Here is a 26486-nt window from a genome sequence, read left to right as displayed (position 1 = left end):
TCCTCAGAACTTGACATGTGAGATAATTTGGAAAGAGAACAGCCTACTTTTACTTTTGTAGCAATAATGGAAAAAGGAGTGACTATGCATATTTATATAAATAAGACCTTAAGTAGAAATTTTTGGTATTTCTATCTTCAGTATTTTGTTGTTTTAAAACATCCACACTTATGTAAAATTCTGTTAGCATCTTTCCCCTAACAATATGACCATTTCTCACACTATTATAAATTCTAAGTAATAGTTATTGGTCGGGTATTATTCTACTGCACATATTATGATATACTTACATAATCAGTTTCCTTAATGGCAAACATTTGAGTTTTTTCTCTCTCCCTCCTATTATCATTAATAATACAGTGAACATTTTTGTGAAAAGTGGTATTTCTGTCTTAATAAGTATTTCCTTAGAATAGATTTTCAGAAGCGGAATTGCTGAGCTAAATGATATGAATTTTAAGGCTCTAAAATTTATATTCTCATCCAGCACTTGGTAGTCTCTATTAAAAAACCTTAGTAATTTTATAGGTGAAAATAATACTTTATTATAATTTAACTTTGTATTACTTTAATTACCAGCTAGGTTAAGAACTTTTCTGTAGCTAAATAACTACACTTCCTTTTTAAAAGCTTATTGATGTCTCAGAATATGTATCACTCTTATCTACTCATAAAAAGAATCACAAGGTACTCCTCCTTGGAATACTGAATTTATCTAATTACTTGAAATTAGTCAAAATTACTTGCAAGTAATAAGCTTTCAAGTTTATTTATTATCTATTATTATTATTTTAGAATAAACTAAATATTCCCTTAAAATTTTTAAAAGAAATATTTTTCACTAATTTGGACCTTGCAAACATTATGACTGTTTTTCAGGCTGAATTAGTAACTAATGTCACATTATATATGGGTACATATTGAAACAGACATGTCTATACTTTCTTAGTTCAGGATATGATTAATGCAGTTTCAGGTCTCCCTTGAGACTACTTCAAATTCAGTGAAATTTTAACATAAATAACTAAATGTTCTGAACTGATCAAAAGCATTTTAGAGCAGCCATCTAGTTTTCATTTTATTTCATTTTTCCAGTGTTAGACATGAACAACATTTATCTTTCTCAGTAACTCCCTCCCATGAAATGTTTCTCTGTTTTACTTCTACTGAAACTTGAATATCGGGTGGTTAGTCAAGTTCCTTTTGACTTGTTTCTGGTGACTTTCTACTATACATAACACATGGGCCAGACCAAAGTAATGAAGATGCATGGTGTGAAAGAAAATAGTTATGATCAAAACATACAAGACCATACCATCAAAATGGTCCAACAAGAGGTGGAAATTAAACTGATACAGAAACTGTGCACCCTTCTATAACTAGATATTATTGAGATAAATACCCCAAAATGCAGTTATCTGTCCTCCATCAGTAGTTCCAAAATTCAGTGATGTTTATATTTAAAGCAGACGATACAGATAAAAAAGTCAGATTTTGAAAAATCCAGAGGCATCCAAACTTTCTCTAGCTCAGTCAAAGCCTTTTTACAGGAAAGTAATATTTACTCCTTTCATTCCTCTTATAGAAATCATATTATATAAAAGGTAGACAATTCAGAAACACAGATACCTAATATTGGCATTATACTGAATACACTATTTCGTAACTGCTTTTTGAACTTTGGTACAATCATAAGCACTACCCTGTATGGTGAATTAGTCTTTGGGAACACACTCCTTTTAATTCCACTGTGGCAGCTAGTGCAGAGGAAAAACCAGGGAGAAGAGGACTTATTGATTAAAAAAGAGAAATCAAATTTACTTCTAAGTGGCAGGTCCTCTCCATCTTTGCACTGGCGATTTCTGTCATACCATCCTCTCACAGCTCTGCTTTCCCAACCCTAACCACTGTATTCCCTGGGTGCTGGCCATGGAGAGATCTCCAGGGAACAGAGGACCTACCACCAGCCTGGCCAATTCTGTGGCTTTCTACCAGTAGAGAAGTGAAGAGGGCAAATCCAGTTGCTTTCTTTCATATAAACCTCAAAGAGGTCTACATAACCCAAGAATAGTAGTTGTGTTATTACACTGTACCACTATAACTTCTCCTGTGATCTGTATGCTTGGCCAAGTAACCCGGAAATTCACATTCAGTTGAGCAAATCAACTTCACGTCAACCTCAAGGGCTTAAAATGTTAAGTCCAGTTTGCTAAAATGTGGAGTTCACTGGAGTTTTGAATCCCATAATAATTAGAAATAAGGGAGCTCTTATGCTGCAGAATGCAAATACTGAAAATCAATAACAGCTATAAACAACAATGTCCAAAACCCCCCAAAACACCTTGTGGTGAAATGAAAGGCCTCTCAGACTAGCAGTTGGCAAATCTGACTTTAAGGTATAATTTTATTATTAATTAGCTAACTGCCTGTGGAACTTAACCCCTGTGGGCCTTGGTTTCCACATCTAAATTAAAAAGAAAGAAAAAAGAAGGAACTGTATCAATCTGACCTTACAATTCCTCCCAGTGCTAACATTAATGATTCCAAATATATACCCTATTTGACAGTTTAAGGGATAAAGATAAAAACCACCTATCACCAATGTATTAGCATGTAAAATAATCTAAGTAATCTTATTTTGGGTTATATCTAGAGTTATCAGTATACTTTTTCTATTTTTTCTCCCTGTACTTTTATGGGGGGTGGTGGGAGGGAATGGTAAACTAGAGTTACAATTTAAAGATAGCATCCTGCAAGACAATACTGCTTATACAAAGGAATGGCTGGACCACATCAACTAGGCCACTATATGCTAATAAGCCAACACACATCTAAGTAGCATTCTAAGGCAGGTACTGTCAGCGAAAGTGTGAATTATGAGGTCTACCTTGGGTTCACACATGTTAGTTAGCTTTTTGACCCTTCACACCACAGGTTTTTCACTGTTACGCTATCTTGGAGTACTTCAGTGCTATTCTAAAATGACTCGTTTTAAAAAAATATATATATAACAGAAAATTTTAATCAGTTCACAGAGAGAACCAAAACAATTATTTTCACTTTTTGCCTTTAGATTTCCAGCTGGTTAGATTTTTATCTAGTTGAAGGGCCCCGGTGATATTTTCTAGTATCCAATCACATGCATGCTTTAATGGCAATAAAATTACCTCACTGCTGATATTCTTTTACTTATAACCAATTACAGCAATACAAGTTTACTGATGGGATTTGTAATTATTATTATAACATCCAACGTTTATTAAGTACAACATTGAGAGCACTGTACCAATCTCTTCAACATACATTCTCTTTTTTATTCCTTATAATAACTCCATGGGGTAGGTATTATTTTTTTATCTCCGTTTTAGAGATGAGAAAGCTGAGGCTCAGAGAAGTTTAGCAAACTGCCTATGTCACACAGCTAATAAATGGCTTGTTAAAACCCAGGCTTCAGTGCTTCTCTTTTCAAAACTGTACAAAATAGTTTAAAAGCTTATTGGATTTTGTAAATTTTATGGTACAATAGTCCATTATGCTGTTCAATGCCCCTTAACAGAAAGATTGATGGGATATATTTTATTTAGAGATTTGCCCTAAGAAAAGGTTGACACTCCTCTTGAGTGATATACTTTCTGTTATTACAAAATGAAAGCTGTGCATTTAGCTGTTTATCTATTTGCCTTTGCTTCCCAGAAGCCCAGGCTTTTAGTCCCAACTGTAGCAATGACTCAGATTTTACGGGTAAACAACACAGTTCTTCTTATTCTGAAAATTTTTTTTTTTTTTTTTTTTTTTTTTTTTTGGGTACACGGGCCTCTGCCGTTGCGGAGCACAGGCTCCTGAAGCGCAAGCTCAGCGGCCGTGGCTCACGGGCCCAGCCGCTCCGCGGCATGCGGGCTCTTCCGGGACCAGGGCACGAACCCGCGTCCCCTGCATCGGCAGGCGGACTCTCAACCACTGCGCCACCAGGGAAGCCCTGTACTTTTTATATAAGCCACCCTGAGGCTTTATACAAAGCCAAAAATAAAAACAAAACAGGTTTTAAGTAATGAAGACAATGTGTTAGTAAAAGATAATTACATTTGAATTATAATGATATTTTCTTTGGTCAGGTAAACTCAACCTTATGAGATAGTGAAATAAATAACAATTAACTCTGCCTTTTTATTATATGCTTTAACATATACAATATTATTTCATTTGACACAATAACTCTGTGAGATAAATAAGACAGGTATTACTTATACCTGCATCTAACAGATAAGAAAATAACTTATCCAAAGTCAAGTGACAAACACTGATTTGAAGTCAGTTCCTCAGACTCCGTTATACCATATATACTTCTAATATTTAGTGGAGTCATTTTACTATTTGTAAAAAAATATGAAACTAACAAATTCAATGACAGAGAGTGATTTCTTATGTTGCTTATGAAAACAGAACATATTATAACTCTGTTTTTGCATTCACTTCACCAGAAAGTCAAAATGGTCCAATATGACCCAGCAATTTTACTATATCTACACATGACCCTTCAAATTAAATATACATTGCTCAGATGTTGATGAAATCCTTACAGACAGACCATATTATGATAATGTGCATGACTGTGAACATGTGTTGTTTGCCCTTGCTGCATTCATCTTTCACTCCTTGGGGAATCCACTGCCCCTTCATCCCTCATGCTGTAGCCAACACAGTCTGAGGGCGTTAACGGCACCCACAGCTCCTGGGGTGAGAACCCTGACTGGCTTAATTGAATAAACACACTGATGCCCAACTCAAGGAAGTGCACACAACCCAAATCAATCAGGTTGATGGAACTCTGGCTGGATTTTCCAGGACAGTGGCCTTCTCTCTCCTTTGGATTTGGTAGTGTGAGGAGTGGGGCTGCCATAGCTACTCTACTAACTCCACGGAGATGAGTCTGAGAATGGCTGATATATCAAACCCTGCCAAGTGACACAGCAAAGATAGCTACTGGTGACTCCATTTGAGTCCTGAACCAAGCCTTGCTTAATGCAAGAATCTACCTTGACAGTTCAGTTAAGAAAGCCAATAAATTATACATATAAATTGTCTCTTTCTTTAAGTCAGCATGAGTTGAGTTATTCACAATATTACTTTAAATAAAATATCCTATAAGTCAATTAGGATCCTTAGGGATATGTCACATTATCAGATTAAGTACAATGTGGGTAAAACTTGAAATTCAAAATGGTAGACTTCGGTCTTCTGTTTGAGCAATATAAACAGAAGACCAATTCAGGAGGGGGCTCTGTGTGTGTGTGTGTGTGTGTGTGCGTGTGCGTGCCCGTGCACGTGCAGGCTACAGGTAGGGGTGAGACAGGGGGACTAAGAAAAGTGATAAAGGTTTAGGATAAGTGCCAGGAGAAATGGGAAAGAGAGCTGCATGCAGATAAAGAAAAGGATTAAGGTTGAGGGCTCAGCTGAGATGGGAACCCATAGCTTTATAATGAAGTCAATAAGCATAATTTGCTCATTTAGAACATTTGAAAGCAATGCAACACACACAGACACAAACAACTTGTGCAGACATGTGGGACCCAAGCATCAGTATGTTTTAAAGCACCCCTGTTGATTCTAATGTGCCATCAAGTTTGTGAACCTTTGGTGTGGAAAAGGCATCACCTTAAGAGGTGCTTGCACACTCCTCACTCAGACACAGAAGAAAGCACACCTTGCTTCCAAACCATTCTCCTTAATTTTATATAAATGTAACATAACTGGGAATAGAAAAGATACATTTTAAATATGAAATATGGAAATCCAGTGGGACCACTGCTTGTCCATACAAACTTATAAATTTTCCGTGTGTGCACAGAATACAGAAGATGTTTCAAGAGATACATAGTCAAGAGTATAACAGACAATCAGACCTTGAAAAAAATTATGTTCGGCCCTTAAATTAACATTTACAGAGCATCTCGACCTGCCCTGGATGGTGCCCCTGGAGCATCCAGGTTGTCCCTCAGGTGCCCGAGGCCAAGCAGTGGCATTGTTTCCTGTTCCTAGCGAGCCACTCGGATACCCACTGTGGTGGTACGCCCAGTGAGCAGCTTTCCTGGGGGTCAGATGCCGTGCAGCTGACAGTGTCCTGGTGCCCTGGCTGGGTGTCAGGCCTGAGCCTCTGAGGTAGGAGAGCCGAGTTCAGGGCACTGGACAACCAGAGACCTCCTGGCCCCACGTAATATCAATCAGTGAGAGCTCTCCCAGAGATCTCCATCTCATGCTAAGACCCAGCTCCACTCAACAACCAGCAAGCTACAGTACTGGACACCCTATGCCAAACAATTAGCAAGACAGGAACACAGCCCCACCCATCAGCAGAGAGGCTGCCTAAAATCATACTAAGGTCACAGACACTCCAAAACACACAACCGGACACTATCCTGCTCACCAGAAAGACTAGAACCAGCCTTATCCACCAAAACACAGGCACCAGTCCCCTCCACAAGAAGCCTATGCAACCCACTGAACCAACCTTACCCACTGGGGGCAGACACAAAATACAACAGGAACTACAAACTTGCAGCCTGCGAAAAGAAGACCCCAAACACACTAAGTTCAGCAAAATGAGAAGACAGAGAAATAGGCAGCAGATGAAGAAGCAAAGGTAAAAACCCACCAGACCAAACAAATGAAGAGGAAACGAGCAGTCTACCTGAAAAAGAATTCAGGGTAATGATATTAAGATGATCTAAAATCTTGGAAACAGAATGGAGAAAATACAAGAAACGTTTAACAAGGACCTAGAAGAACAAAAGAGCAAACAAACAATGAAGAACAACACAATAAATGAAATTTTAAAATCTCTAGAAAGAATCAATAGCAGAATAACTGAGGCAGAAGAAGGGATAAGTGACCTGGAAGATAAAATACTGGAAATAACTACCAAAGAGAAGAATAAAGAAAAAATAATGAACAGAATTAAGGACAGTCTCAGAGACCTCTGGGACAACATTAAATGCACCAACATTCGAATTATAGGGGTCCCGGAAGGAGAAGAGAAAAAGAAACGGACTGAGAAAATAATTGAAGAGATTATAGATGAAAACTTCCCTAACATGGGAAAGGAAATAGTCACTCAAGTCCAGAGAGCACAGAGAGTCTCATACAGGATAAATCTAAGGAGAAACATGCAAAGACACATATTACTCAAACTATCAAAAATTACACACAAAGAAAAAATATTAAAAGCAGCAAGGGAAAAGCAACAAATAACATACAAGGGAATCCCCATAAGGTTAACAGCTGACCTTCAGCTGAAACTCTGCCAGCTAGAAGGGAGTGGCAGGACATATTTAAAGTCATGAAAGGGAAAAACCTGCAACCAAGATTACTCTACCCAACAAGGATCTCATTTGGATTCGACGGAGAAATTAAAGCCTTTACAGACAAGCAAAAGTTAAGAGAAATCAGCACCACCAAACCAGCTTTACAACAAATGCTAAAGGAACTTCTCTAGGCAGGAAACACAAGAGAAGGAAGACCTACAAAAAACAAACCCAAAACAATTAAGAAAATGGTAATAGGAACATACATATCAATAATTACCTTAAATGTAAATGGATTAAAGGCTTCAACCCAAAGACACAGACTGGCTGAATGGATTCAAAAACAAGACCCATATATATGCTGTCTACAAGAGAAGCACTTCAGACCTAGGGACACATAGAGACTGAAAGCGAGGGGATGGAAAAAGATATTCCATGAAAATGGAAATCAAAAGAAAGCTGGACTAGCAATTCCCATATCAGACAAAATAGACTTTAAAACAAAGACTATTAAAAGAGACAAAGGAGGACACTATGTAATGATCAAGGGATCAATCCAAGAAGAAGATATAACAACTGTAAATATTTATGCACCCAACATAGGAGTACCTCAATACATAAGGCAAATGCTAACAGCCATAAAAGGGGATATCGACAGTAACACAATCATAGTAGGGGACGTTAACACCCCACTTTCACCAATGGACAGATCATCCAAAATGAAAAAAAATAAGGAAACACAAGCTTTAATTGATACATTAAACAAGATGGAATTAATTGATATTTATAGGACATTCCAACCAAAAACAACAGAATACACTTTCTTCTCAAGTGTTCATGGAACATTCTCCAGGATAGATCATATCTTGGGTCACAAATCAAGCCTTGGTAAATTTAAGAAAATTAAAATCGTATTATCAAGTATCTTTTCTGATCACAATGCTATGACACTAGATATCAATTACAGGAAAAACACTGTAAGAAATACAAACACATGGAGGCTAAATAATACGCTACTAAATAACCAAGAGACCTCTGAAGAAATCAAAGAGGAAATCAAAAAGTATCTAGAAACAAATGACAAGGAAAACATGATGGCCCAAAACCTATGAGATGCAGCAAAAGCAGTGGTAAGAGGGAAGTTTACAGCAATACAATCCTACCTCAAGAAACAAGAAAAATCTCAAATAAACAACCTAAACTTACACCTAAAGCAATCAGAGAAAGAAGTACAAAAAAACCCCCAAAGTCAGCAGAAGGAAAGAAATCATAAAGATCATAGCAGAAATAAATGAAAAAGAAATGAAGGAAATGATAGCAAAGATCAATAAAACTAAAAGCTGGTTCTTTGAGAAGATAAACAAAATTGATAAACCATTAGCCAAACTCATCAAGAAAAAAAGGAAGAAGACTCAAATTGATAGAATTAGAAATGAAAAAGAAGAAGTAACAACTGACACTGCAGAAATACAAAGGATCATGAGAGATTACTACAAGCAACTATATGCCAATAAAATGGACAACATGGAAGAAATGAACAAATTCTTAGAAAAGCACAACCTTCCAAGACGGAACCAGGAAGAAATAGAAAATATAAACAGACCTATCACAAGCACCAAAATTAAAACTGTGATTAAAAATCTTCCAACAAACAAAAGGCCCAGAACCAGATGGCTTCACAGGCAAATTCTATCAAACAATTAGAAAAAGGCTAACCCCTATCTTTGTCAAACTCTTCTAAAATATAGCAGAGGGAGGAACACTCCCAAACTCATTCTAAGAGGCCACCATCACCCTGATACCAAAACCAGACAAAGATGTCACAAACAAAGAAAACTACAGGCCAATATCACTGATGAACATAGATGCGAAAATCCTCAACAAAATACTAGCAAACAGAATCCAGCGGCACATTAAAAGGATCATATACCATGATCAAGTGGGGTTTATTCCAGGAATGCAAGGATTCTTCAATATATGCAAATCAACCAATGTGATACACCATATTAACAAGTTAAGGAATAAAAACCATATGATCACCTCAATAGATGCAGAAAAAGCTTCTGACAAAATCCAACACCATTTATGATATAAACTCTGCAGAAAATGGGCATAGAGGGAACCTACCTCAACATAATAAAGGTCATATATGACAAACCCACAGCAAGCATCATACTCTGGTGAAAAACTGAAAGCATTTCCACTAAGATCAGGAACGAGATAAGGATGCCCACTCTCACCACTCTTATTCAACATAGTTTTGGAAGTCCTAGCCACAGCAATCACAGAAGAAAAAGAAATAAAAGGAATACGAAATTGGAAAAGAAGTAAAGCTGTCACTGTTTGCCAATGACATGATAGTATACATAGAAAATCCTAAAGATGCCACAAGAAAACTACTAGAACTAACCAAAAATTTGGTAAGGTTGCAGGATACAAAACTAACACACAGAAATCTCTTGCATTCCTATACACTAATGATGAAAAATCTGAAAGAGAAATTCAGGAAACACTCCCATTTACCATTGCAACAAAAAGAATAAAATACCTAGGAATAATCCTGCCTAAGGAGGCAAAAGACTTGTACTCAGAAAACTATAAAACCCTGATGAAAGAAATCAAAGATGACATAAACAGATGGAGAAATATATATACCATGTTCTTGGACTGGTAGAATCAATATTGTGAAAATGACTATACTACCCAAAGCAAACTGTAAATCCAATGAAATCCGTATCAAACTACCAATGGCATTCTTCACAGAATTAGAACAAAAAATTTTACAATTCGTATGGAAACAGGAAAGACCCTGAATAGCCAAATCAATCTTTAGAAAGAAAAACGGAGCTGGAGGAATCAGGCTCCCCGACTTCAAACTATACCAAAAAGCTACAGTAATCAATACAGTATGGTACTGGCACAAGAAGAGAAATATAGATCAATGGTACAGGATAGAATGCCCAGAGATAAAGCCACACATATGGGCACCTAATTTATGACAAAGGAGGCAGAACATAAAATGGAGAAAAGACAGCCTCTTTTAATAAGCGGTGCTGGTAAAACTGGACAGCTACATGTAAAACAATGAAATTAGAACAATGCCTAACACCATACACAAAAATAAACTCCAAATGGATTAAAGACTTAATTAAATGTAAGACCAAACACTATAAAACTCTTAGAGGAATATACAGGAAAAACACTCTTTGACATAAACCACAGCAAGATCTTTTTTGACCCACCTCCTAGAGTAACAGAAATAAAAACAAAACTAAACAAATGGTACTTAATTAAACTTAAAAGCTTTTGCACAGCAAAGGAAACCATAAACAAGACAAAAAGACAACCCTCAGAATGGCAGAAAATATTTGCAAATGAAACAACAGACAAAGGATTAATCTCCAAAATATACAAACAGCTCATGGAGCTAAATATCAAAAAACCAAACAATCCAGTTAAAAAAATGGGCAGAAGACCTAAATAGACATTTCACCAAGGAAGACACACAGATGGCCCAGGGGCACATGAAAAGATGCTCAACATCACTAATTATTAGAGAGATGAAAATCAAAACTACAATGAGGTATCACCTCACGCTGGTCAGAATGGCCATCATCAAAAAATCTAGTAACAATAAATGCTGGAAAGGGTGTGGTAAAAAGGGAACCCTCCTGCACTGTTGGTGGGAATGTAAATTCATCCAACCACTATGGAAAACAATATGGAGGTTCCTTAAAAAAGTAAAAATAGAACTACCATATGACCCAGCAATCCCACTCCTGGGCATATACCTGGAGAAAACTGTAATTCAGAGTCATGTACCACAATGTTCACTGCAGCACTATTTACAATAGCCAGGACATGGAACCAACCTAAATGTCCATTGACAGATGAATGGATAAAGAAGATGTGGCACATATATACAATGGAGTATTACTCAGTCATGAAAAGAAACGAAATTGAGTTATTTGTAGTGAGGTGGATGGACCTAGAGTCTGTCATACCAAGTGAAGTAAGTCAGAAAGATAAACACAAATATTGTATGCTAACGCATATATATGGAATCTAAGGAAAAAAATGGTGCTGACGAACCTAGTTGCAGGGCAGGAATGAAGAGGTAGATATAGAAAATGGACTTGAGGACATGGGGTGGGAGGGCGAAGCTGGGGCGAAGTGAGAGTAGCATTGATGTATATACACTACCGAACGTAAAATAGTTGGCTGGTGGGAAGCAGCAGCATAGCACAGGGAGATCTGCTCGGTGCTTGGTGATGACCTAGAGGGATGGGATAGGGAGGATGGGAGGGAGGTTCAAGAGGGAGGGGATATGGGGACATGTGTATGCATATGGCTGATTCACTTTGTTGTACAACAGAAGCTAACAGTATTGTGAAGCAATTATACTCCAATAAAGATCCATTAAAAAAAAAAAGGAACAAGGAGCTCTTTATGTACTGATTGAAATTATCTCCAAGATGCACTGTAAAGTGAAAAAGAGAAGAATTTGTAGTATGTTAGCATCTGAATTAAAAAGGGCATGTATCTACATAAAGACACATAGGAAGGTATGTGTTTCTACATGCAGAAAACAACTCTAGAAGCATATACACAAAACCCAAAACAGTGATTGCCTCTGAAGGGGAACAGGGATCTGTAGCATAGTGTTAGGAGGGAGACTTTCTTTGAGCATGGTTTCAAGGGCGTGTATTACCTATTTTACAATTAAAAACCAAGAACAAACTTAGCGCATCCTCCCACAGCTGTGGTCATTACTACTGGAACATTCCGACTGTGTAGTGACATGGACAGAGCACCAAACTAGGAATTAAAAGGCTGAGTCTTCACCTTGTATTTGCTGTGGGATAATAATGGGTAAGTGCTTTGTACAGTTATGGTATGTAGAGCAAAAGAAGAACGAAACACACTTCATATATACAACACATTAAATTCTAGTCCACCATTCAGGGTCTTCCCCTGGAGAGGGGAAAAAAAGACAAGTGAGATATGATCTTTGTCCTGTAGACATCCTCAGTGTAAAAGGAGGAAACAGTTGTATCAACAATACATATGTAACAGAGCAAAATAATTACAATGCAATGTTTGCTGCCAACCCCTCTATTGCCCTATTGGGTTATAAGCATTTATGCCTGCCCCTTAGGAAAAAACTCATGATTGTTGAATGGCACTGAATTCTAAGAGCATGACAACTCAAAATAATACAGACATATGCATGTCATAGTGATAGCATGACAACAATTTTCTGTGAGCATCAGAAAGGATGCAAAGAAGGTAAACTTAAACTGGGTCATGAAAGATGAGTAAGAATTCAACAGGACAAGAGAGACTTTTCTTTACATGTACAAGAGGTGGGCAGTGGGATTACATGAGCTCCCTGGTTCGAGAAGGAAGAATGGACGGACCCAGTGTTGATTTTCTGTGTTACTGTCTCCAGGGGAAAGGAAGTAAGTTCCAGAATATGCCACCGGGTTGAAGATCCCAAGAATTACACCCCATACACTCCAAGCAGGAACATACTAGAGGGTAAAAAGCAACACCATCTGAGACATTGGGTGGAGAGATGTAAAAGTATGTGGCATAGTAAGGAAACATGAGTACAAAGAATGGATAGGGAGAAAGACAAAGTGAAAAACAATGGGAAGGAAGCACACAGGCCCAGAGGTACAGGGAGGGAGGCAAACGTAAAACGTTAACTACATCGTTTAAAATTAAATTAGAAAGAGTTGAAGCTCCCATCTCTTCTCCCTGACAGTATCTCATCAGTGCTGATAAAGCTGTAGAGAAAAAACCTCCTTGAGTCTTCCACCATCTTACAGACTTAGAAAACTGCTTGTGTAGCAGTGGAACATAAACCACAACTGGGCAAGAGCAGGACCTAGACACCAGGATCTGGAGTGGAAGACAAAAGACCAAGGCTATTATTGTACTGGGGGCTGGGGATGGAGATTTGGATTTATAAGTGATTTTTTTTTTTAGTTTGTTTAAAAAAATGTTCCATTATCTTTACAACAAGAATACATGTTTTTAAAGCCAGAAATTTTGGCTTCTTAAGTATGGTTATTTGTTCTCGGGTAAAGAAGGTCATGGCTAATGCACCCATTGCATCCTACATAACGTGAGGATAATAGCCACTGTCAAGGAAAATCGTGTGAACTTATTCATCTAATATGTATTAAATTTTAATCAATAAAAAAAGAAACCTGTAAAAAACATTAAATTAGAAAAAGAAAGTGCTGATAAGAAATAGTGAGGAATACAGACAAAAAAGCAGCTTTAAAATTATCCCCCTCCAAAAAAAAAGCCTAAATTGAATTAGAGATTTCTGTTGTATGATTATATGCTGGATTATTATACTTTACAGTAATTAAAAATGGAATATTCTCCTTTCTTATCCATGTGTGTGCCGTATAATGATAGAGCTAAATTATAAAGAACTTGAGCTTTAAAAACTCTTTTATTTTTATTTGACACGTGCATTTAAAATACCTCTGGACATGGGGCTTCCCTGGTGGCGCAGTGGTTGAGAGTCCGCCTGCCGATGCAGGGGACACGGGTTCGTGCCCCGGTCTGGGAAGATCCCACATGCCGCAGAGCGGCTGGGCCCGTGAGCCATGGCCGCTGAGCCTGCGCGTCTGGAGCCTGTGCTCCGTGACGGGAGAGGCCACAACAGTGAGAGGCCCGCGTACCGCTAAAAAAAACATACCTCTGAACATCTGAAAAGCACCCAAAGGTACAGTGTTGAATAATGGAAAATATTAACAATCATTAAAAAAAGCTGTTTACCTTATTTTCTTCCAGGTACCAAAAGTCTCTAGCTTTCGAATTTCAAGAGAAGAGTGTTAATGTATACATTAAAAAAGCACCATAGATGCTAACTGTAATTATGTCTTCTTAACCTTGCACAGAAACCCTAGAGAGAATGAATTATTGGCCCATGGAAATATTTTCATTTCACTATTCTTTGTCAAGAGAATTCTGGAAATTGTGCAAGTCAGAATCTGTATCGAAGGCTGGTGATCATAGGAGAGTGGTACAAGACTGGGGCCTTTAGCCGCTGTTAATAATGTGCTGAGGAAGACAGAGGCCAGGCCTGGGGAGCCAACTCTGCAAACAGCATCAACCCACACTGCACCAATCAAAGGATTTTCAACCATCTGAAAACTTGAGCAGCAGAGCTAGAGACGAAAGAAATCAGTAATAGCACCCTCATTTCGCTAGTGGATGCCTGCACTACTTGCTTTAAGCATCACTGGCATTAATGCTTTTTAGTGCATCTCAATAAAAATAACTTCAGCTACAAAGAAGTCATTAATATATTTTACGATAAAATGTATTGCTGAGAAACAAAGTGTACTTTTTCGGGGGGGGGGACTTTATTCAAAATTTACAGTAGGATTTCTTTCTTTCTTTTTTTTTTTTTTTATGCGGTACGTGGGCCTCTCACCGCCGCGGCCTCTCCCGTTGCGGAGCACAGGCTCCGGACGCGCAGGCCCAGCGGCCATGGCTCACGGGCCTGCTTCGCGAAATGTGGGATCTTCCCGGACCGGGGCACGAACCCGCGTCCCCTGCATCGGCAGGCGGACTGTCAACCACTGCGCCACCAGGGAAGCCCAGTACGGGCACTTTTGAATTTAACTTCTCTTTGTGTCTTCCAAGCAATTTTCCAAACAGGTTTCCCAGGATAAAACATGGTCATAAGATTTTAGAGAACAAAAGTTAAATGAGTAACTTGTTTTATCTTCTTAATTAAAATTGTGAATGTTTGAAAAACTATGTCTGACATTGGTGTCAGCCTTTGACAGGGAGGCCACGCACATTATACAACGATGGTGTTAGGAGTAGGAAGAAACTTGCTCATATCCTTCACATTATAGACAGTGGAGGTTTTAAAATCATTTTTTATTTCATTCCATTTTGGATATTCTTTTCCCTTTCATCTATCTCAATTTGCTGAAGTGAAAAGTGTAATGTACATGCAGCTGGGGTTGCCAGATAAAAACAAAACACCCACTTACATATGAATTTCAGATAAATGAATTTTTTTTGATAAATGAATAAATTTTTAGTATAAATAAGTCCCACATATTGCATGGGACATACTTATACTAAAAAAACAAACAAACAAACAAAAAAACCCCTCACTTTATCTGAAGTTCAAATGCAACTGGGTGTCCTGTATTTTCATTTGTTAACTGGCAACCCAACATGCAACAGGCCTAACATATCAAGCGGAGGGTGTGCTAGCTAAGTCTGTTGTTGGGAAAGGTTGGTAAGTGGTAGTGCCCACTGGTGGTGAGACATAGAAAAAAGGTTTGGGGCAGGTATGTATCAAGAAGGAAAGAGACTGGTGATATGATTTAACTGCATGCAAAGACTGATGTTCGAGGGTCAGCATGGGGGTGACTGCTGGAGCAGTCAGAGGCAAGCAGCCCAGGGATGAGTGGTACATGCACACACTCTGGCTCTCGGTGCAATGCAGTTCCTCTTCCTTCCTCTGCTGATTTCTTCCTTATGCTAGTGAATTTCGTAGAGGCAGGTATACAATCAATGACAGTAGAAACTGAGATACTTTTAGGCCTGATAAATAATTTAAAATGTAGTAACTGCCATTTCTATGTAGATTTTCTTTTTTATTTATTTTTAAATTGAGGTATAATTGAAATACATTATGTTAGTTTCAGGTGTACAACATAATGATTCAATATTTGTCTACACTACAAAATGATCACAATGGGCCCAGTTAACATGTCACCATATATACAAGATTTTCTTCTTTTAATGAGAACTTTTAAGATTTACTCTCTTGGCGACTTTCAAATACACAATACAATATTATTAACTATAGTTGCCATGCTGTACATTGCATCTCCATGACTTATTTTATAACTGGAAGTTTGCACCTTTTGACTCCCTTTGCCCATTTCTCCCACCTGCCACAGCCTGCCTCTGGAAACCATCAATCTGATTTTTTTTTTTTTAATCTGTAAGTTTGTTTTGTTTTGTTTTAGAGTCCACATTTAAGTGAGATCATACAGTATTTGTCTTTCTGTGCCTGACTTATTTCACTTAGCATAATACCCTCAAGGTCCATTCACGTTGCTGCAAATAGCAAGGCTCCCTTTTATGGCTAAATAATATTCCAGTGTGTGTGTGTGTATACACACACCTCATTTTCCTTATCCATTCATCTATCGATGAACACTTAGGTCGTTTCCATGTCTTGACTATCGTAAAGAATGCTGCAATGAACAATGGGGTGTATACATCTTGTTGAGTTAGTGTTTTTATTTTCTTTGGATAAATACCCAGAATTGGAATTGTTGGATCATTTGGTAGTTGTTTTTAATTTTTTGAGGAACTGCTGCACTGTTTTCCACAGAGGCATGGCCAGCAATAGTGCATAAGGGTCCCCTTTTCTCCAGATCCTCGCCAACACTTATTGCTTGACTTTTTGATAACAGCCATTCTGACAGGTGTGAGGTGATATCTCACTGTGGTTTTGATCTGCAGTTCCCTGATGATTAGCGATGCTGAGCATCTTTTCAGGCGCCTGTTGGTCATATGTATATCTTCTTTGGTAAAATGTCTATTCTGATCCTCTGCCCACTTTTTAATTGGATTGTTTGTGGGGTTTTTTGCTATTGAGTTGTATGAGTTCTTTACATATTTTGGATATTAAGCTCTTACCAGATATATGATTTGCAAATATTTTCTTCCATTTGCTAGGTTGCCTTTTCATTTAGTTGACAGTTTCCTTTGTGGTACAGAAGCTTTTTAGTTTCATGTAGTCCCACTTGTTTATTTTTGCTTCTGTTGCCTTTCAGATTTTCTTTTGATTAATTTTTTATCAGTACTTTTGTACTGAATGTTAGCAAAATATTTGATCATGAACTTTGTGTTCCCCTATTGCTGATATTTCCTGGGAGTAGCTGGGCGGGAAGGTGGAGGGAAGAGAATATGCTACTAAACAGGACATTTAGTCAGGACCTGGGGAACTTTCTGACTTTTGCCTCATGACGCCACCTGCCCATAAAATAAGTCGCAAGTGCTAGCTGGTGTCCTGATAGATGGAACAGGACAGCAGTCTACCAGTTTCTAACCTGCCTGCTGCCATTTTCCCATCTCCATTGGACTTCATTTGATTCTCTCCTCAACCTTTCTCTGGGCTCTAGGGTTTTAGGCTGGCGTGCCCTGTTTCCCTGGCTTGGACATCCCCTGCTGTTTTGGCCCTAAAGAACTCCCATCCTTTGGCTGGAACTTGCCCCATTCCCACCCTCACAGAGGGGAGCTGAAAGGAGAGCACGGTGAACAGGGTTCTGTGAGTAAAAGTGTGCCCAACAGTGCTTAACAGTCATCTGTTAGTCCCTGATGATAGCAGCCCTGATGTACAGCTTAAATCAAGTTTCCTTTGCCCCAGGCTGATGGTGAATTAATCAGACAGGGGAAGAGTGGAGGTGAGGGTGGCAGTGGTCAGCACAAGCTTGGCTGCTTTACTGTCTGCTTTACAAGAAGGCCAGTCAGTGGAATCCTTGACACTCTTCCCCTGGACTGTTGCTGTCCTTTCTCTCTCCTTATTCCTTCTCCTACCTCTGTTTCTACATAGAGTTTGCCTAGTTAGATTTAGGGGTTGGAGGGAAAGAGGCAGGGTAAGAAGGCCCATCCTGACCTTGAACTTAAGCTGTGTTTGTCAGCCCACCTTTATCAGAGCCTCTTACTCAGCAGATTTGCAGCTACTCATGGCATAGGGGTGATGGGCATGGACTCTGGAGCTAGAATGCTCTATAACTTACTAGCTGTGTGACCTTGAGCAGTTACTTAACTGTGTCTCAGTTTTCTCATCTATAAAACAGGGGATAATAACAGCACTTACTGGGTTGGTATACAGATTAAATGAGTTATGTGTATATGTAAAGCTTTGAGAATATTACCAGTTACAGGGTGTGCTGTAAGTAGTTTAATAATGATGATAATATAACAACAATAATAATGGTCCAATCAGATTCCAGTCTCCTTGTCAATCCTCAAGGTAAACTGCCAGAGTAGAATTCTGACATTTATGGGTTCCTGGATATATCATTTTAACATCACTAAAATCTCTGCCATTTACACATACTTCCATACCACCTATCCCTGCATTTACAGTAACAAGGTAAATTAAATCAACATGTAAAAAAATAATGTTTGATTTTTAGAACAATGCCATGTTAGAAGGAAAAGAAAAAAATACATAGGTACAATATCAAAGTTAGGCTCAAGGAAACATGACCTGTTACTCAACTTGAATCACAAGCTGAGGAAAGTTAAAAATGAGGAAAATGCTTTTGGATCAGGTTGGCATATTCATCAGGAAGCAAAAGCGTGGCTGGAGATACCTATTGCTGAAGCTGGAAGCAGCTGAACTATATCTGCCTCTTTGGCAACAATTATATGGTCACCCAGAGAGGGAAGCACAGATCTTACACCAAAAGAGCTTTTCAGTATGTCCATTATTTTGGGACTGAGTTACTCAACCGACTTTAGAGTGGAGTTCATGGAGCCAATGAAATGGGTTTAATATTTACTGAAGCGCTCACTTCCTTGTGTTTCAAGGCCATAACCTGAGCATGGTTTTAGTATGACACATGTTAGCATGACAATAAGGGAACTCAAACAGTTAGAAGCTAATCCAATTGTTCCTGATATTTAGCAACATCCTGAAAATTACTTTTTAAACATTTTTTAGTCTTTGCCAGAGACGGGGAATGGAGGTAAGTGCACAAATGGCTTTGGCCAACCTGCTGCAGAGAACTGTTTTAAGCATGGCAAAAACATGCCAAATCAATAACTTGTTTCTTTCTCTGCATGTGCCACGAAAATCTGGCTATCGTAGAGTGCTGGATCCATTAAAAACTGAATTTGCTGTTTCCAGACAGCAGATAGCTCAAAGCTCAACAGGGCCAGCAGGCAACAATCCAAGTCTGCATCTCCCTCTCTAAAGCACAACCCACAGCACTCTGCTGCTGCATGATGTTATTCAAAGCACAGGGGATGAGGAAGGTTTGACAGTATTGTAGCTGCCTGAGGATGGAGTCAAATGGCCATTATTCTTCAAACATAAAGAGCTGGATAAAGTAACTTTTATCTTAAATCACTAGATATATTTGATTAATGGAGAAATGTAAATCAATACATGATTTTCCGAAACGAAACTGTCCCTTTTGCTTAAGGTATGATATATGTATTTATGAAACTTGATGTCATAGAGACTACTAATCTCTTAAGGGAGGAAAGGGGGTTGTATAACTGAAGACTTTTTCTGTCCCAAGACTTCTGAAATAGATTGGGCTTCTGCCCAAATGAAGCCGCAGAAAATATAATTTTACATTTTTTATTATATAGTTCACTGTGCACTAGGAGATATGAATTCCTGCAAGTGGTTGTATTCACGACAGTTCTTAAGGTAGTCTTAGAAGGGTGGATAAGGGAAATACATATCAACTTCTTTTGTACACTTAATACTTCAGTTAAAAATGCATTGTACTGATTCACTACTTACAAGTATTCACTCAAGTTATGCCTAGAGTAATCTTTAGGATAAAAATATCTTATAATAATTCTCAAAGGCTTTAATATTTGTACAGTGTCTAATTATATGAATGAATAATTTGGAGGAAGACTGATTCTACCCTTCTCATCTTTTATGCTCCCACATATTTTCTGTCCTTAACCCAATTACCAATACATGTTCAACCATTCTTTCACTATTTCTCTTTTATTAAACCACTCTCTATAGTAATACATACTTCATTTATCCAACCTTATTAAGAACCAGCTGTTCCTAAGAGAGTTTTCAAGACAAGTGAAATTTATTCGTAAAATAGTTTGTAAAAATAGATTATACACATCTCTACTATTTTTAAACAAAACATCTGTTTCTTGATATAATTTTGGTCCAATTATTTTATTCCGGGACTACAAAAATGTATTACAGGGATATCTGGGTCCAAATGAAGTGGACTTGGGCAGCTGCACTTTTAGAGTCCTTCTGTTAATGACTTAGAGCTTTTATGGCCTTGTCCTTGACTTCATTTTGTATGCGGCCACTGCTTAATGGGGCTCTGACTTCTTGAAGCAATAACTACCCTCTTTTTAACTGCTGCTAGGGTTGACTGTGGTTCGAGAAGCCAGGCATCTATGTTTGTTAGAACTATTAAAAAAAAAAAAAACTGGACTGTTTGTGGATGGAGAACTGAAGAAGTAATGAGGCGGAGAGAGAGAATTAGATGATTTTGACAGTCTGGGCCTAGGCTGGCTTACTTTCAGGCTCCGGGCTGTGTTTTTGACGGCTAAGATTGCTACATAAAATCCCTCGGAGCGAGTGATTTTCTATCTCTTCACATGCTAACTTATCAAGTGTATTCACACGCAGCTGTTTTTTTGGACAGGTGAGTTTGTTTACAGTTCAAGTGATACATGTCTATGTGTATAGAAAAATCATTAAAAAAAACTGGTCACCAAAAAGACAAAGAAAAGTTTATTGCACCAACACAGGAGCCATATAATAATGTTTCTACTTGTCCATTGATTTATGTACGAAATGTAGAACATTTTACAAATGTAGAAAATTATTAAAACAACAACAGTCACTAAAAGAAAATGAGAAGCCTACTTCACAAAATACAGAAACTATAACAGTGACAGCCTGTTAAAAACTCACTTTTAATGGTCAAGTATATATTAATTCATATAGATTATTTGTTTAAATAATCTCTGCCCCTTAAGTTCCATTAAGGGTTCTAATAAAAGAATAATGGAATAGGAACTTATTCAATTTTGCAGATGTTAAAAACCACTATAGATCTAAACAGAACTGTGTACTTTCTTCTTTCCAAGTATTTTCATATTTTATAGTAGCTTTTTACAATAGCAGATTATAAAAAACATCTGTGTTTAGCTAATAAACCTAGATTTCTCCAAACACATAATTCTGATAAGATCTAACAAGAAAGAAAAGAAGTAAGGAAGGAAGGAAGGAAGGAAATAAGAAAGAGAGAGACATCTTTTATATGCATGGCAATATTTTCGTCAGGCCAAAGATAAAAAGCATATTCTAATTTGCATACCTTTAATAAAAGTGTTCTAATTATAGCCTATTCTACTTACCTGTGACTTCTCCAAAGGAAAAATTCAACTCCAGGTTGGCTGGCTGTGAAGTGGAAGACCTCTATCCCTATAATCTTCCTGGTAGTTAGTATGTGTTTTCAGAAATTCCAAGCTATGTTTATTATGTGTTTATTAAAATAACAGAGGAAAGAATATAATGTTCAAAATACAATCAGATTACCTGCTGCTTTGGATTCCCTTTACCAATGTTCCCTTTTATTAGGATAGATAAATGGGAATTAGGTTTGGTCAAGCCTTTCTGTGTAAGGTTGTATTATGAGAACTCCCAAAAACAATTTTTAAAAAAATGGACATGGGACCAGAGATAACAATCCAAAATGAAATTCGTCCAGTCTCCAGCAAAATTTGTCTTAGAGTCTAAAAAAACAACTCAGGTATTTTTCTTAAGACTAATTTTGAATGCTCATTTTGCCCTAAGCTTTATTTGCTTTTTGCAACAGCACCTAAGAGAAAACAAACTGACCATTTACAACCTAAACAATGGCTTTACAGTATGATTAAGAAATGCACCTGGCTTCACTCAAACAACAAATTTGTTTAACCTGGTGACTTTCCTGTGTCTGGGGTCAGGCAGGAGCAGTCTTGGTTGGGGGGAAGGAAAGGAGAGCAAATATAACTGACTCACTGAGAACAAAACGGTGGTACTAACGTCCCTTTGTAATGACAACTGTTTTAACAGTTTCTTGTAGGCAAGGCTATCATTTAAGTGACCCACTATAATTTGGGATGAAGCCCCAGGAAATTATGCCACCTCTAGAACAGGAGTTGCATTTCTGAGTTTACTCAGCATAATGAACCCACTGAAATGCTGAGTATTCCTTCTTTGGTACAAATTTACATCAAAGGAAAAATGAACAACTGAAAAGATTTAGCTGGAGAGGAAAAGAATATCACAACATTCGCTCCGGGGAGCAGACCAGAGTTTAGTTTACTTCTTGCATCATTTTTACTATGGAAAATTTCAGTCATATAAAAAAATACACAGAGTAGAATGATGAACCCCTACAAACCAACAATTCAGTTTCAATAATCATCAACACCTGGCCAACCTTATTTTACTGTGCCCTACCCACGTTCCTCCTTTGATTCTTTTTTAAAGCAAATCCCAGACAGCCTATACTTTATTTTATATAAGCTTTTATTTATGACATATGTATATATTTAACCTGAAGATCACTCCAGAATCTCACTGAGCACGAGATGTTTAAACCAACTTTAACCACATCTTACAACACGTTTTACACTAACGTTTTTTCTGCCTAGAGAACGAATTTGTTCGAATATAACTGGGTAATTAAAAAAGACAAAGTAACTTGAATCACAACCTTCTATTATTTTATTTATGGGGAAAAAAGGAACATTCTAATATTGAGAAAACGGTGCACGTGACTTAACCCCTGTGATTCTAGTCTTTGTGGAAACTGACCAACAAGAGACACAGTTAAAAGCAACACGGTTACACTTGCCTGGTTGGAGCTTAGAAAATCCGGAGGAGGCAGTAAGGGACGGACGGGAGCCAGAAGGAAAACTCTCCCCTTTCCCTTCACTACACGTACAGAGTAAGACAGAACACCCACAGGCTGAACCTTGGGGGCTTCAAAACCCACTCATCAAGCAGTCCAGCTACTGCACAGTAATTTATGACCGATCTTAAAGCAAAGATCAAAAGGAACTCCATCTAGCATTCTATATTCAGTTCCTCACTGCCTGATGACTAATTTGTAGAGGAATGAAGTCTTCACAAGGGAAGCCAAAATCATCTGAGGTGACTTTGATACAGTGCCACAAGGGATACGAAGAGGAAGCTGGGAGAAGCTGTGAATGGCCAAGTTCCATTAAGAGTTCTAATAAAAGAATAATGGAATTTCCCTTAACTGGGAATTAAAAAAATGTTCGAAGTGGGCAAAATTTAGACAAGTCAGGCAAAACCTTTGATTTGTCGTAGCCTCTTGTTGTTGCTGTTGTTAAATGTTAACTTCAGCCACTGTTGCATTTATGTTTATTAAGTGGCATCGTCTAAAAAAAAAAAAGCAACTTCCCCATCAGAAATCTGGCCAGTCTCATTCCTTTTGCTCTTGTACTACTTATCAGCCTGCACCTTCCGCCTGCGTTGTCAGACACGCCTGGCTCGCTCAATCGCTTTCAAACAAATTGCCATATTCTGCAAAGTGACTGATTTAACTTGAAAAATGTAACTTGAAATGATAAAATTTTTAGTCTTGTATATCGCCGCGGTCACGTGGAATATAAACACCTCTTCTGACAAATTTCTGATGCTTAAGTCAACTGTTCACTATAGAAACACTAGAAGCTATTCAAATTCTTTCAACTTCTATGAACAACTGGCACAATTTTTTCCTCCTGAATCCAGACATTTCTGTGTTCTCAAATGAGGAGAGTAGTTTTCACACTACTTATTTTGGCTAGTTAAAAAATCCTTACCACATGTCTCCTTGTAGATTCATAGATAAAGATTTAAGTTTATATTAGCATTTCAACTGTGCGAATGTTTTGTTTGCTTCTGAAATCACCTCGAATTAACAGATTTACTGGAACCTTATATGATATAGAAGTTTTGTACAAGTCTCAGAATACTTTAATGTATTCCCCCCCCCCCATGAAGATGTGGTGTTGAGCGTTTTCTTTAAAAGTTACGTTTTTTTTTTTTTAAAGAGAACTTATCTTTTACAAATATATGGTGAAATACTTATAAATGAAGAGATGTTTGAGAATTCTTCAAATATAGGAAGTGGAGAGTGTGGGTATAAGTGAAACAAGACTGGACATGGGTCTATGAAACTATGGGATGGGGATGCAGGGGTTATTACACTACTCGGTCTTCTGTGCAGCAAAACTCTCGGGAGTGAATATTTCAGTTATGACTCTCGGCACTGCTTTTTGTTAGGATTTTTATTTAGAAACATAAGTTTCTGTCAGAAGCAATGGAGAACCAACATTTGGCAGATAATATTTCAACTGTCTCTACCAATTCCAAAGCCAGGTTCGTCTACTACACTGTTTGGAAAGAAAAAACCCACCAATCAAAAAACACCCCCCAAATCTGTCTTTTCACAGTCTTTGAGATTTCAGTGATGGTATGTAACTAGATTTTAATATGCATAAAATAGAATTATTTTAGTTCAGAAATACAGATCTTCTCTTTTCTTTACAAGAGATAAAGAGTTAAAAAATTAAAACTGAAATATAAATGTAATTGGTAACTGTAGTTCAAAATCACTATATACTGGTGAAAAGTGTGCTATACATTCAGAAGGACTTCTACTACCCAGGAACACTAATAACATTCTTCTCTTACCTTGTGATCATATGGATTGTAAGAATGAAATACTTGAGAAAGATCTTTTGTTCTTTGCTTTTTCTGTGGAAGAAAACACAAACATGTGAGTACGCTGATGGAAAAAATATACACATGTGTATCTGTCTATCTGTATGTATGTATCTGCTTTACAACATTGTTTATTTAGAGATTCCTCCTTTGTGCAAGCTGAGGGGCTACACTGTCAACCTGGGACAAATGGATATAACCAGAAACCAATGCCACTTGATGCCTATGTGGATCACTGTCACAGACCAGTCAGGCAACCTCTTTCTAGAAGGTTCCATAATTAAAAGTCTATTTATAATAAATGTACAATTCAGAGACTAAAATGAAGAAGAAACTATGAAAAGAAAGAAAAATATATTTAGGACACTTTCAATTTCATTGCAATACCAACTTCAGTTACTCTGAGTTAGGCAATAGCATGCATCCATTTAAACAAGCAATATGCCTACTTCAGGGTTCCTGGTCACAGCCTGGGTCTGTCTGCTGGAGCCTGCAGCTGTGAGGCTATCTTTGCTCTGTCACTGCTATATAGTGACACAGATAAGTATATATGGCACTGTTATATATATGGTGTCTCACACACAGTAGGCCCTCAATAAATATTTGCTAAACTAATGAATAAATGAATATACCTGAGTTAGGCATAAAACTATTGTATCGGTAATGATGACATGTAAGTCTCATCCACAGTTATGAACAGAGAAGCCTCTCTTCACTTCCAATGATGTTGTCGTCATTAGAAGAAGCCGGGCTTCTCCACCTCCTGTTCCTCAGTGTCTGTGACAATGGAGAAGTGTGCGGTTCTCCTATGAGAGTCGACTATAAGAACCAGCTTGTTTACTAATCCACTGTGATCTGTCCACCCCCCCACAGCCACCATGAGCAATTCTGTGGATGGTTCCAGACCTTCTGTGCGTATATCTTCACACACAATTGATTACTATTACTTCCAAAGAAAAGGAATCATTCCGTATACACTGTTCTGAAATTTACTTTTTTCCTCTTCACAATTTATCCTTGCCAAACTTAAATGCTTATATATCCAGCTCTGCAATCCCTGAGACAGAGTTATGAAATCCAAAAACTTCTGAAATCTGAACTTCTTTCCTGCAATGCATTTCAGTTTATAAATATAATGATAATCTTTGCACAAACATCTTTGCCAGCTTGAGTGTGTGTATTTTTTTAAAAAAAGATAAATTATGGAAGTCAGGTTGCAGGATCAAGTGGAATGCATGTTTATTACCTTGACAGAAACTGTCAAGCTGCCCCCTCCCCCAAACGCTAGACCAGTGTGTCCTCTCATGAAGAGTGAAAGAGAAGAAGGGATTGTGGCTTAGGTTGGAAATTCTTAATTTCTCTTATACGTTTAAAGGTGAGAACATTTTTAAATTTAGAAAATAGATATTTTAAAAACAGATACTGAACATCATCCCAGCTGTTGATTATAGAATTTATTTCTTGGGCTTCCCTGGTGGTGCAGTGGTTGGGAGTCCGCCTGCCGGTGCAGGGGATGCGGGTTCGTGCCCCGGTCTGGGGGGATCTCATGTGCCGTGGAGCGGCTGGGCCCGTGAGCCATGACCGCTGGGCCTGCGCGTCCGGAGCCTGTGCTCCGCGACGGTGAGGGGCCCGCGTACCGCAAAAAAAAAAAAAAAAAAAAA

The 26486-nt window shown here is 37.9% G+C and overlaps 1 protein-coding gene across 1 annotated transcript in view; it reads right to left on the bottom strand.

Moving 5' to 3' along the window:
* CDKAL1 (CDKAL1 threonylcarbamoyladenosine tRNA methylthiotransferase) overlaps nucleotides 1–26486 on the bottom strand; it is a 667990-nt gene that overhangs the window by 105940 nt on the left and 535564 nt on the right. The window contains exon 14 of the mRNA XM_007454853.1: nucleotides 24796–24858. Coding sequence (XP_007454915.1) covers nucleotides 24796–24858 — 63 coding nt within the window. The remainder of the gene's footprint in view (nucleotides 1–24795; nucleotides 24859–26486) is intronic.

Source organism: Lipotes vexillifer, unplaced genomic scaffold (assembly GCF_000442215.2).
Source record: "Lipotes vexillifer unplaced genomic scaffold, Lipotes_vexillifer_v1.1 scaffold428, whole genome shotgun sequence".
Classification (NCBI taxonomy): Eukaryota; Metazoa; Chordata; class Mammalia; order Artiodactyla; family Lipotidae; genus Lipotes; species Lipotes vexillifer.
The sequence above is the reverse complement of the archived record's forward strand: the minus strand, read 5'-3'. Positions and strand labels throughout refer to the sequence as shown.